Raw genomic sequence first — 14360 nt, 5'->3', positions numbered from 1 at the left:
GTTACTACTAGATGGGTGAAAATACCTTGATAGAAATACTTTGCTTGAATTATTTTGAAAGATTTTATACATTTGATACTTCGACAGATGGTTTAAATGTGGTCTACATGTGAATTACTATTTGTTACCTAAGTTTTATACTTCCTTTTCCATTCACAGGGGAACCAGGTGTGTAGAAAAAATTAAGTCTTCAATCAAGCTACTATAGCTGCTATGTACCAACAACATCAGCTCTCATAACGTGAACAAAAACAGGACTGGAAAATTTTCAAACATGTCTTTTGCTGGTGTGATCAATAGCTGCTAACTTAGTCCTCAAGACCTCATTATCAGGTTCAAGGGGACCACCAGAGGTTCTTTCTTCCTTCCCAACCTCCTCTAAAGACATGTGTAAATATACACAAATTATTTTTGAGTAGTGCTTGTCTGACCTATTCTTAAATACCTTAAATTATTTCATACCCCCAAAAATTAACTGTGAGCATTAAAGTACCTTTGCCCTCATATTCCTCCACTGCTGCACATGTCTACTGCTTCATTTCTGACTTAGCAAAAAAGCAAATATTATATTTACTTTAGCTGTACTTCCTTTCAGTTTCCCTTTGTTGTCACCATTTTTTGGAGAAAAAAGTGATTCACCGCACTTTCTGCACAGAATACAGCACATTTTGTCTTAAAGTGTTATTCTTTCCCCACCACCAATACAGCATGTTGGGTGACATACAGTTGTCCTACTGCTCCATGGTTTACCTCAACCAAAGAATCTGAAACGCCAAAAGATGGCAAACTGCAAGCTTTATCATGAGGCCAAGACATGTAGAACTGAAGTCTCCATGCTAGCTCAGTATTGTTTCTCATAAGACTACTTCAAGCTCTTCTGTGTTATGGTCACATAATTCCTTTCTACCTATTAAGAAGCTTTGGAAAACTTTGTCTTCTTGAAAGAAACAGGTGGAAAAGCAGTTCAGCAGCTGTCAAAATTATGGCACAATTCCAGCAGTGCTCTGACACTGAACAAAACTCTGCTCTGGATACAGAACTTTTAACTCAAGTCTCCAAGTATGATCAGAAGCACCAGCACCTTCCTGATTTAATACTGCTGGTTGAAGCAGCAGCACAGTAAAATTAATAAAACTTTAGTCAGTGCCTCTCTTACTACTACTCCTGCTGTAGCTTCTCAGGACAGTTCCAGGCAACAGCAAGGAGTTAGTTTAAAACTGCACTTAGGGGGGGGAAAAAAAAAAAAGTGGCTCAAGGAAAGAGCCTGAGGTTAAACAGAGAAGTAAATAAATAAATAAGAGTTGTGTTCACTAAGTCAGCAGAGTATGACATCTGGTGAAGTTTCTCCTCTCAGTTACTACCCTGAAAGCATGAAACTGAAAGTCGCTTCATTACCAAGCAGTCCTACATCATGTACACAAGCCAGGTGAACAAAAATGGCGAACTACCAAATTGTAGTAGTAATGAATAGCTTCTTATTTATAATGAGCTGCACCTCCAGAGAAAAATCCCACCAGACCAAAACAACTTCATGTGTGTAAGAAGGAGAAGCAGCATACAGTAGTTGGTTTCACACAAATATATTAGATATAAATTTGTGTAAATAGAATATGAAACCACAGTAGATACATTTCTGATAAAACTCAAGAAAATCAGTGCATTTCGGCCTGTGCAGGTTCTTTTTTATAACAGTCCAAAACAGAGAACAGGAAAAAATATTAGAATGAATGGTTAATGTTCACAAAAAGTTAACACCAATCAGTATTCTTTTCACTCTAAAGCAGGCAAATACTTTTATTTTGTGAAGGACTGGTAAGTGTGCCTGCAAGAGAACAATAAATGTTTCAAGGCTAAGGAACTACACAAATATATTAATCCCGTACTAAGTATAGAGGGCACACAGGCTATCTGCTGAGCCATGCAGGCTGTCAAGACTTCCCTATTAAATGATAACAAAAAGCGCCTAGAAAGAGAGAGTGAAAATCAATTAACTGGTGAAATGGCAAGAGTACTAAAATATAGCAAACATTTCTCTATTCAGACATACAAAATCAAGCTTTCTTCAAGTCTAAAAAGCAGAAATGTCATATTAATCAAATAAAAACCACAATATTATTTTAAATCAGGTCAACTTTGCAAGGTATCAAGGACCTGCAGTTCCTGCTGAAACTAAAAGGAACTTGACCAAGTTGGCTCTTTGCAAGGTAGCCCCCCTTTGTTAAACAGACAGTGTAAAGAAAAATCTAGGTTAACTGTGTCCAGAACATGAACATTATACTGTTGTTTTAAACTTTATGTCTGGCCCAGAGACAGACATTCTGCAGGCCTCCTTGCTGGCTGCATGTCTTTGTTCTCATGGCTGCACTGACACAACACAATGCTTCCCATGACAGACTGCACAGGTACAGACCCAGTGGAGGTACTATGGGTAAAAACTGGACATTAAAAATATGCTGAACACTTCTGCAAGAAAGCACTTTTATTACTGGAAGAGTCCTTGTGAGTGCCCTGTTCCCCATTTCTCTTTTCTGCCCTCAGCACCTTTTCCAGCTTCTAACAAGCAGCCACAACCCTGGAAATGACACACTGTACAACAACAGAGGAAATCACCAAATGAAACATCTCTGATGCGTTTTTTACTCCACAAATGGACTAATTGAGGACTTACTGAAATTTGAGGTACCATTTTGGAAATACTCCAAAAACTAAACAGAAATGGCCAAGAGACATTTTTCTATTTTAGAGTGCTCTGTCACGTAACACGTTTACTCATCTCTCCATAGCAAAGTCATTTTCTCCTGTCCCTTCATCTGAATGAGAAAATCCCACTAATGTTCTACATGTGGTACAGAAAAACAAGTAAACTTCTTCCAAAGCCTGTAATTTGGATATGTCTGTAAAGACTGGCAAGAAGTACTGTGGTTTTAGGACATGTTGTGTCAGTAGCAGCATCTTACCTCTCAGCACTGACTTGAGGTTCAGCTTGGCTTGTCTGTGCAGGTCCTCCACACAAGGTGGTCTTGAGGACGGTAGGAAGACATTTTCCTGCTGGTGCCATGGAGCAGTGTAGTGCACAGTCCATCTACTCTCTTCATCTAGGTTGGAAACAGCTGCAGAGAGACACAATAATAAGAAAATTAGATGTTATTGCAGATGGCTCTATCACAAAATCCCACGTGCAAGTTTGCCACATATCATCTAAAAATGAAAGAAGCATTGTTTGCCACTGTAGACCCATCAAAATACTAGTTGGAACCTCACTTCCATGACAGTTAAAAAACCCACCCTTTCATTTCTACTCTAAAATTGTGTTCTGTAGGAAACACCTTTTGATCTTTCCCATTTACTTGCTGTTTTATTTACTCCAAACTTGAAACTCTGTCGTCCCCCCCCGCCCAGCTCCCACTCTTCACAAAGGAATCAGTTTTCCATTCCCTGGTCATGGCAGGTGCTGTGCAGTGCAGAGTAGCTTAGCTCAAAGGTGCCCCTGGGAATATGACAGCCTTCATGAGAGATGACAACAGGTTCATTTGTATCAGGAAACAACCTTGTCTGACCTCCTGCTTCCTCACACCAGAAATAAGATTCCAATGAAGCAAATAAATTTGCTGCTTTCCTTTGTCATGAGTAGAAAGCAGATATAAACCAAAGCAACTCCATGGACAATTACTGCTCAGAGCACAAGAGGGCTATCTCTGGCCACCTCTTTGCCGTCAATACAAAAGTGAAAATAAAACACAGACCTTGTTCAAGTTCAAAGTTCCCTACAGACACTCTAGCAATGAAACAGCCACAGCACATATTGCCAAGATTTGTTTATCATTCATGCTTCCCAAGAGACAGCCACTGCCTTTTGTTTCAAGTTTATCATCGATAAAAACTTCTACAGTTGAACAGCCTTATCCCTCTACCCTGCTGTAAACAGAAAAAGGACAGTTGGGGGTCATATTTTATGATCCCCCAGGCACCCTTTGGCCTTCAGCCAGCATGCTGCACATCCTTGCTTTTTAGCTCTCCAAAGCAGAAAAAGCCACTACAGATGTGCTGCCTTCCAAGCACCTGCCCTGCTCCATTGCTCCACTGCCCCCAGCCTTGCTGTCAGCTCCGCATCTACCCTTTGCCTCTGCACTGCCTGTGGCATCACTTTGTGCTTTGTCTGATGCCCTTGCAGTAGCAGAGGAGAATGTAAAAACTGAGAAGCAAAAACAACGCAACAGCCTCCTGTCATCTGAATAATTACCCTTTCCTTAACACTACTGTGCATCTGCTGGGATCATTTCAGATGGAAACAATTGGTAATCGTACGGAAAATAAGTTATGCCTCTCAATTCAAAACACAGCTACAGCCTAATGCTGAATGCTGTTCTCTCCTGAAAGGACCTGAAGTAGAGGAAGAGGTTCTTATCTGCCTCCCCTCACGTATTTTAGTAAGTTTCAGATCTCGAAAAAGGCTTTTAGAATCCTCATATCTGTGTCTTGGTCCTGCATCCCACCCCTTCTGCCAAGACATACTGGTTGCAACAAGGCAGACTGAGCCTGTGCCCACTCTTCCCGCTCTTGCTAACCAGCAGTCAAAGCTAAATCACAAAAAACGGAGAAGACATCACCTACCTGGTTACAGCATCAACCCCCTCTATTTAACAGAAAAGGTGACACTTAAAAGTCAATGAAAGGCACCCACGCCATTCCCTGGCTGAACCGGCGGATGGGGAGTGGGGTAAGGCTGGAGGAAAAAGAGGAGGGAAACACCTGCCGCCAAGCCCACTGTCTGCCTGCAGCCCTGCCATACTAAAATTAAGGTTCACTGCTCGTCAGAGCAATAATGGTCATCAAAACTAGTCAAGAGAAGTGGTGTATGCACATTTGCCAGCTACTCTCTCTAGCGTGATCTGTCTGTCCATCGTGACTTAAAGAAGATCAACACGATTTTAAAAGCCACTCTGAAACCAGAACATCTTTAAAAACAAACCCTGACTCAGAACAAACTTTATGTAGATACCTCAGCGACACAAGCCCATAGCTGCATAAGCAGAGACAGATGTCTGATAAACCATCGGGACACCACGACACACCGGCACACCCTGCCTTGTCACCGAGCTGCCCATTTCACACCAAGAACTTTGGCTCCTTCAAAATCATCGTGACAAAGCACTTCCACCAAAGCCACAGTGTCCCAAAGCAGAGGTCCTGAAGACCTTCACAAGTCCGCCTCCACACACTCCACAATGATGAAACGACTGAAAGAATGAGGTAAGTTTAAAAAGAGGCTGCAGGAAGCAAAAGTGAAGCCGAAGGCACCTGCACTTTCCTTTAGAACTGGGCTGCCTCCTGTAAGGACAGTTAGCACACAAAGCTATACTTACTCTTTCTCTTGAAAAGTTTCATGAGAGATTTAAGCTTTGTGTTGATGAAAACCACCATTTTCAAGGCGCTGAACTGCTATCCTGGAGCTGAAATCCCATAGAAAGGAGGAGCTGCAGAGAGGTGACTGACAGACTGAACCTGTTCAAACTGCACACCAAATTTCTCCACGTTTCTCCCCTCTGCTTTTTTTATACCCTGAAATCACTTTAAATATGTCTAGATCTTTCTGATAGACGAAATAATTTACAATTCTTTAGCCTGACTTTCTCCTTCTCGCATGTAACCCTGCGGGTTGAAAACAGCCACTTCCAACAAGTCAAACAGGAGAAAAAAGAGCCCCAGCTGTTATTCTCGTTTGCGCAGGACGAAAAAGGCTTTCTTGCTGTCCACAGCAGTCACTCCGCTCTTGTCCTCCTCCTTTCCTCCGCTCTCCAAGTTTGGCTGCTCCAGAGAGTCCCGAGTAAGCAGGTGCCTGCTCTCCTTCCCATGTCTCCAGCAGGCTGTGCCGGCGGAGCAGCAGGAGATCCCGGCACCTTCCCTGCCCCCGCCCCTCCCGCCGCACCTCCCCGGGGCCGCCGCCACCGCCGGGGGGGCCGGGCAGCCCCGGCCTCCTTCCAGTTGCAAATGAGTGTTGCATTTTCGTGCTAATCAGGATGCTCTGCTTCCCACCGCCCCCATCCTTCCCCCATCACCCCACTTTAGTTTGTTTTTTTTTTATTTCCACCCTCTTGCTCCCACTTTATTAAGGATCCAGAGCTGCGCCTTAGCTGGCTGCAATACGCAGTCTCGGCTCTGCTTTGCCTCCCCTTCCAGTCCCACTGCTCCCCCCGTAAGTCAGTGCCATTGCCTGAGACATCAGCACACTAATTTTACATATTGAATTTTATTCAGTTACACTCCTAATTTATTCCTATTAGCGTCATCTCAGACCAGATACATGGAAACAAAATCGAGTTATTTCTGGCTAATAGAGATTCTGTTATTCATCAAACGAAACCTATGCACGGAGATGAAATAGCCCAGTTTTTTGAGATGCGCATTATATCCTCGTGTCTTTAAAAAAAAAAAAAAAGTATCTCTACAGAGGTCCACAGCCATCCATCCTAGGAATGAACTGCAATTTTGCAGAAGTTAAAGAGAAAATTCTAAGCACCAAATGAATGCACTCAGCAGGGCATGCCCTTCGCACAATGTTCAGGCTCAAGAAGCAAGCCCTCCCTCACAAAGAAAGCTCAGGAAACCCCCTCGGGTTAACAATGAAAAGGATTTTTTTCCTCAGGAAAAAGAAAAATGCCAGCAGCGGGGGGCTCAGGCTGACCCCAAATCTGCAGCAGGATCCAGCTTCTGGAGCACAGTATGTAAAAAGCAGATGCTCCACAGGAACCTCTAAGTTTCACCAAACAGTTGAGACTGTTTGCACTGCACTGTGTTTGCACTGCATAGAGCAGGCTGTAAATTAAATACGTTCATCATTGTCTGAACACAGTATCATCAACATTTTATCAGTATTTTCCAAATCCAGAGATTTTGCAATTGCAACATGGGCTTGACATCTAAACTACCATGAGCAGCAGGTCTCTCCGGCAGCTGCTGGTCCAAGAGGCATTTTGACTGGTTCAGCTCTGCCAAAGGGACAGAAGACCATGGTGCCATGGCAGCAATGGCAAGGAAGGCACCTCTGCTTTTTGCAATGATTTCCACCAATGCAAAATCAATGCACTTACACTTTTGTGTAAGTACCTTAAACAAAAAATGACCCTGGCATTGAACTCTGATTGTTTTGTGCTGGTTTTGAATTAAATACACAGTAATACTCGTGTCAGACATTTACCATTACCTATACATCCACAAACCATAAAATGCATGCTTGCGGGACACGCACTGGAAGTGAGTTTAGAGTGACTCCATTTCTAACGCCAGCTACATTGCCATCCGAAAGCAAACCAAGGAGATGGTGACTCCTTTTCTAGAGTGGTGTCAATCTTTTTTAGGATGTAGGAAGTGCCTCTTCCTTGGCATGTAGGAAGGGGAGCACAGGGAAAGGAGAAAGTTTCAAGCTATAAAACGATGGAGGTCAGGGCTGCTGAAAGTGAGACAGTCTCTTCCAAAGATCTTCATGGAGCCTCAAAAGAGTTTTTGCAAGCCCTGGGATGTAAGACTTTGTTACCTTTTCACAGTCAAGCCACTGTGAATCAACATGATCCTGGGTACTTTGGGCGGCTCGGAATTCTTTTCATTTCACCGAGGGCTACAATGTGTGCCAAGTGCAGCCTGCTTTTCGTTAGTGGATGCTCAACCCACCCTGCAGCATTTCTCCTGCCTGAGCACAAGCACTTGACCACTGTCCTCTACTCCTGATCTCAGCACGGAGGCAGACATTCAAACCCAGAAACAAACAATACCTAAATTGATGTCTGCCTTTCATCCCCCTCCCCGTCCCGACCTTGCTTCCACCTACCCTCAGGTCACACTGTTAAAGAGGTCAGACATCAAAAAATGGCTATCATGAGGAACTACCCCAAAGGAAACATCGTCTGGCTATTCCTATCTGCACCTCTGAGAGTCTGCACTAGCCCAACAACAAACAAAACCTCTTCCCCACCTGAGACAAACCTACTGACTTTCATAAAATTCATCACGTTGTCTCAACGCACCTTTTTGTAAACACTTTTCCTGTCTCAAGAGACTGCCATCTAACAGCAATTCTCTGAGAATCTAAAGCATGAAATGCCTGCACTCCTCTGCATTTAGCCTCCCTACACTGAGAAGAGTAAGAAAAGATGTGGCAGTTTGAGAAAATTTATATTGTAGCCACTACACAAACAGATAAAGGACTTCAGCCTCAAACACTGCCAATCCAGCAAACTCACAAAAATCCCCACTAAACAACAAGAACAAAAAAACCCACCTAAAATTAACTTGATAGAATTTAAAAGCTTGTTAAAGCTAGATAAACCCAGCATGAACAGTAGGTGTGTGCACACTGTGATATCAGTTCTCTACGTGCAAATGACTCAGAGGCAAGTAGCAGACTGGGGAGACCTTGCTCTGTGACACACTTGCTACTCCACCTTAGACAAGTTAATATTAACCCACCACCTGAATTACTACATCCTTAGAAGCAGGGATCACACTCGGTGCCACAAGGACCACAGAAATACAGAGGAATCAGGAATATCACAAGGAATACAGAAAACATGGAGAAAATGTTCAGTAAATGCTAATTTTCACTTCATACTGGATGGGATTGGTAACAAAGTTTGGCTCAGAAGCATCTTCTTCCTAAAAAACTCAGGGACTGGAGCAAAGAAACTAAGAAGCTTAAGCTGCAGTGTCAAACAGCATCCTCAAAATCACAACTGTGTAATGAACTCATTAGCAAAACCCTTTTTTTAGTTCAACTATAATAGTTTTAATCCCTGAGTGGTTAAACTGATGTTAATTTTCTAGCAGAGGCCACATACATGGAGAAGAGAAGAAGCTTTATATACTGCTTGCACATGGCATGCCTGAAACGCTGTAGCCATTCCTTCACTCCCCTCCCTGCTCTATCCCCTCTTTAGAGGGGCTTTCCAGCTGACCTGCTCCACGACAGCCATCTGGGACAGCCACCCCTCCACATTCACAGCACCATAAAACACCGGCGCCTGTGAAACAATCGGGAAATATTCAGCTTCCACGGAAATATTTCCAGCCAGCCCCTGGGGGAGTCGGGCTCTTGTGTCTAGCCCCCATTCACAAGGCAGTGCTCTGAACCTTAGCACCAATGCACAAAATCCACTGAAAAAGCTGAAGCTTTACGAAAAGGCAAATGTTGAAAAGTGAAGTTCCTGGGTTGCTCGTAACCACACAGAGCAGCTGCCCAGCAGCAGCCCCAAGGGGCAGCTGTCCACAGGGATACTGGAATCAATGAGAATCTGCGTTTTCTTCCTAATAACAAGCTCGTGCATATATGCAGTACAAAATTTAGGAAGTATTTAAGTTTAAAAAAACAAACAAACAAAACAGATGAATGAATAGCTAAAGCAATTCTTTCCAGCTTCCTCCCACAAATGAAAACAAATTTTACCATTTTATTTTCAAGAAGGAGAGGTAAGCCAAACACACGATATATGAAGTTCATTAAGGTAATGATGCATCAAACTACTAAAATGTACCATCCTCTTAAAACCTAAACTTCAAGTGGCACGCCTTAGCAACTTTACCTGGACAGTGGAAAAATCCTCCATTAAACAACTGTGTAGCATTTATGATATTTTGAGAGGAAAGGAAAAAGTAAAACCATCCAACTGAGCTAGGAACTAACTGCATTGTGAGAGCTCTTGCAGTGAGTGTCTGTTCAGTGCACAAAAGGGAAAGTGGAAATGCTCACAAGCAGATGTCCTCAAAACAATTAAATCGATGCCTTTGCTTTTACAGACATCACTCGGTTGCTCTAAATAAGTTTCCACTGTGCCACCCTACAGCAGCTGGCAGGGAAGAAGCTGTTGAAGGGCAGTTGTTTCCAGCATGTCTGTAGGAATGTGTCTGTGTAGGACATGCTCGGGATTGCTCCTCTGCCACCCCCAGCCACCCCCTCTGAGCAGCTGTGGTGTCCAGAGGGGTGCAGCTATGGAAGTGATGCCCATGCACCCCCTCCCCAGGCATCTGCAGGGCAAGCCTGAAACTGAGCAGGGCTATTAAACCCCTTCCTGCAGGTCACAAGGCTCCCTCAGACCAAGACCACCCAACTTTGAAAGGCACACTTTTACTTCTAGGTGAGGCTTCTGTCATGAAGAAACATCAGAAAGGCCAAAAGCCTCAAGTATCTTCCAAACTCACGCCCAAGCTTTGGGCGTGTTCTGGCCACTTTCACCCACGCTGTTAACCACTTGCTGGTGCCTAAACAGACTCCTTGCAGAGCACAGGAGTCAATAATTTATGGTCAGAATGGGATTCTCCCTCCCTGAGATCCCATCCCGGCTGGCCCTCTCCCGGCATCTTTCAGGAGAACAAAAGTGCTCCCTCCACAAAGGCCGTCCCAGGCGGCACCGCATTCAGCTGCCCTCGTCTCCAGCTCCCCTCGCTCACAATGGCCTCTTTCAAGGCAACCTCAGCCTCGGTGAAGCGCGATACTGCCCCGGCTACTGAGATATTACAATTCATTAAACCTGGGATCGGGAGGAAGAGGAGGAGCAGAATGCACAGGGGAGAAGGGAACAAAGAAGAAAAAGTATTTTATCCTAAAGGCACCGCAACAACACACAGGAAGGACCCGTGCCCCGGTGCAGGGGGGTCAGGGCTGAGCCCGGGCCTGTGCAGGCTATTACGGGGCAGGTATTGCTTGAAAAGAGGGTACCCGGCTGTGCCCTCCTTTTTATCCAAGAACATAAAGGATTATGCCTGTAGGCTCTGGGAAAGGGGCTGCCCGGCGGGGGCAGGGAGAAGAGGGAGCAAGATGAGAAGGAGAAGCAACACAACCTAAGCCAGAGAGGACAGAAAAGCAGCAGACTGATTGATCTGATGATCCTATTTAGGTCACAGCACAATAAAGCTAATTCATTCCTTTAACAATTCAAAACATCTTTCCACAGGATCCTCTATCATGCAAACACATCGGCAGAGAGAAAAGGCAGCATTTGGGCAGGGCTGCCGGCAGACAAAGCAGCAGTTTCTTTTGGTTAGAGCATCTCCCCACACAGTAATGGCAGTCAAGAGAACAGAAAACGTTCTGTGAATGTGCAATTTTATTTTAAATTGCAGGGCACAATCCTTTTTCCTTTGGCCATTTCTGAACCCCAGTTAAGGCAACTTCAGCTCCCAGAGAACTTTTCTCATTCCCTAAGGAATAATAATACCCTGTTAGGATGTCACTAGGAAATATTCTCAATTTAAATTCCAAATCCACCTGAATGCTCCTGTGCTATGGCTTATCCTAAAGAACTGATCAAAACTGGCTGGGGCACGTAAATTAGTCTACAAAATCTTGACTCTTACTTGCCCTAATAATGCACAACAGAGAAAATCTTTCTCTTCTGAATTAGTGATGGAAAAAATACCAGGCAGACAAGTTTGCAAGTCTGCTCATTAGAATCATCCTGTAGGACAACGAGCAAAACCAACAAAACCAGACTGCAGAAATTCCATTTCTGAACTTATGTCCCAAACAATCTCCCTGTAATTCCATCTTTGGCAGCTGTGCTCTTGGGCATCCACACTAATACCCAACAGACATTTTCCACTAATCTCAGTCTGCATTCTCCTTATGGATGTCCTGAAGGGGACATGCTCCCTACTCATTTCACTTATTTAAAGGTCACAGAAAGAATTTTTTGTAGCCTGTCTTGGCCCCCCTGCCCAATACTGCTTTTTGGCATACTGTTATTTATATAACAGATTATCCTGGTATAAGGAGTTACAAATTCTTTTTGTCTTTCTGCTGACTCTCAATAAATTCTGGGTGGGTCTCATTTAAGCTTGGAGGCACACTCTTTTAATTAGTTAAGTACATTCTCGAGTTCCCTAAGAATTTTTACAACCTATAAAAGAAAAAAGTTAAGCTCCTTGGACAATACTAACGTGATAGAATCATACAACTGCTCATTCCAAAAATCAAGCATCCAGCACCCATTTACTGTCTTCCACAGTAACTTGAAGTGTTCGTCATTAGAAACTTTCAAAAACTTTACCTGAAAAATGTTGTCTGCACATCACAATACTAAAATGATGAGTAAAAGCAATGGCTCACAAACAATAAATGGACATTTGCTATTGCTGCTAAAGCCCTAAGATTTTTGACAAAATCTAAAACCCTGGGTGTGTTCCAATGAAAGACACAATCTGCCCTGAAATGAAAGTCTCCAAACTAAAGTAAGGCATTGAATTCCTGTAACACTGACCTAGTAATTGTGTTACTGCAGGATTCAGCAGCTTGTAGGGGAATAACTGCACCAACACCTGCACCGCAGAATCCCCAGAAAATGTCTTTGGCTGGCCTTGGGCATATGGATCTCAGCCATGATAAAATACCAACAGATTTTGAAAACTGTTTTTAAGATTATATTTGTATGGTCAGCATCTTCTTACTGGAAGTCCTCAATAAAACCAAATTAAAGGACTAATACTGTTAACCGGTTGAACTTTCAAAATTTACAATACAAATACCAACCTACAGTTTTATTAGCACTGGTTTGATTAAAGGTTTCAGAGATTTGTTACTAATCATTCACAATGTAGAGGCCCAAACCTTACAGCATGCCATGGTGGATGAGCACTAACTAGTAAATAATAGTGGTGTTTCTTAGGGTAGCTAGTAAAATGCACCTAACACTTTGAATAATAAAGTAATAAAGTAATAAAGGTGCCTTGCCACCAAGCATCTTCAGAAAGCACCACTGAGCATATTGTCTCTTGTGTATTTTAGTATTGTGGTAATGTTTCTAAAAATAAGTATGTGTGGACAATAGGCAAACAAAAGGAATCACACTCTTCTTCATCAAAATGTAATCCACAAAATATTAAAAAATGCAGATTCCTTCCCCTCCCGCTTTCAGTCTTCAATTTCTGCCTCCATTTCCTGACAAACAGAAAAGGACTTACTTTTCCTTCAGGATTCCCACTGCAGATACCCACATTTTTTCTTGTTTGTTTTCTAGAAAAACTAGTTATTCCTTCCTGTGTTAATCCTTGTGTGCTTCATAAAACAGACGAAACAGAAAAGTTGGAACACAGCAAGGGGTTTAACATACACTATTTAAAATTAAAGATACCATTCTTAATTGCTAAAATGTCTCTATTGGTATCTTTGGTTTCCCCACTAAGCACCAAATATCAACTGCAAGAAACTTTGCATTTGTTGGAAGAGCTGAAGTAGAAGCTGAAGAAGTGCAAATCTAAAACTTGAGACAGCTGAGGCTAGTTTTAAAATTATTTCTCTGAGTACTTTCACTATTTGTATCTGAAAGTGGACAGCTATAGCACCATCACTGCCACTTCAGCTCTGAACAGACCATGGGCTGAGTAACCTGACATCGTATCTTCAGGGTAACTTGCTCCCGGTGGTGAACTCTCCCTTGAAGACAACTGAAATGCAAGCACGCATCCACAATTCAGATCAGCACCACTTAAATTAAAACTACAGATTTATTTTCGGAAGAGCTTCTGAATGCATTATCCCACTAACAGGAGGTACACTACAAATCAGATTTCCAACACATAACTGGAGACAATACACAAATAAATACAGAGACAATCAGCAGACCCTAAAAATAAATTTCTGTGTAGAAATACTATGGGTTTTCCCATACAGAAAATAAGCTAAGTTTCATTCCTGAAACTTTCTAGTAGCTGTTAAGACAACAGTAAGAATAAGGCAAAGAAATATCAGCAGTTAACTACTACTAAGCAAACAACCCTGCCACCCCAAGGTAATTGATAAAACTACTGTGTATCCCAGCAGCTGCATTTTAACACTGTGCAAAACATTCCAAATTCAACCCTGGGGTACAGATTGGTTCAGAAGACTGTTAATTACTGACATATGTGCTATTACAGAATTGAAACAGGAGAGCATTTTTCATTGTTAGTCAGAAGAGAAAAAGCAAGGTATTAGAAGTTTGGAAGAATCAGGTGTGAAATTTTACACCAGCTCTAGGGCAGGGCTGACCCCTGGAGCATAAGATTCCATTTAAACATAAAGGAGGTAGGAGATCATGATCAATGATAAACCTTTAAATGATGTATCAAAATAAACCTTCAGGAAAATCAGTCAATAAGACCACAGCAGTATTTTCCCAAAATTGGTATGCAATGTGCATGAAAAAATACTCCTTTTTAAATCAGGGAAATCATCTTTCTTCTCTTTGGATTAATTAAACCTATCAGGAACAGTTTAGCATCACACCCAGGAAAAAAACTGTGCTCACCTTCAGCTACTGGACATAAAGGATTGTCTTTTCCTTCAATGTCATTAATTATTTACCCTAACATTGCCACCAGCATCTGCCTGGGGACCTGCT

At 42.6% G+C, this 14360-nt stretch overlaps 1 protein-coding gene across 4 annotated transcripts in view; it reads right to left on the bottom strand.

Annotated features, from left to right (window-relative positions):
* Window positions 1-14360, bottom strand: part of NHSL1 (NHS like 1) — a 177835-nt gene that overhangs the window by 47443 nt on the left and 116032 nt on the right. For all 4 annotated transcript variants that reach the window (XM_058836377.1, XM_058836378.1, XM_058836379.1 and 1 more), the window contains exon 2: window positions 2958-3110. In XM_058836377.1, the coding sequence (XP_058692360.1) occupies window positions 2958-3110 (153 nt within the window). The remainder of the gene's footprint in view (window positions 1-2957; window positions 3111-14360) is intronic.

The sequence above is a fragment of the Poecile atricapillus genome, chromosome 3 (genome assembly GCF_030490865.1).
Source record: "Poecile atricapillus isolate bPoeAtr1 chromosome 3, bPoeAtr1.hap1, whole genome shotgun sequence".
NCBI classification, from domain to species: Eukaryota; Metazoa; Chordata; class Aves; order Passeriformes; family Paridae; genus Poecile; species Poecile atricapillus.
This window is presented reverse-complemented; position numbering and strand designations above follow the sequence as displayed.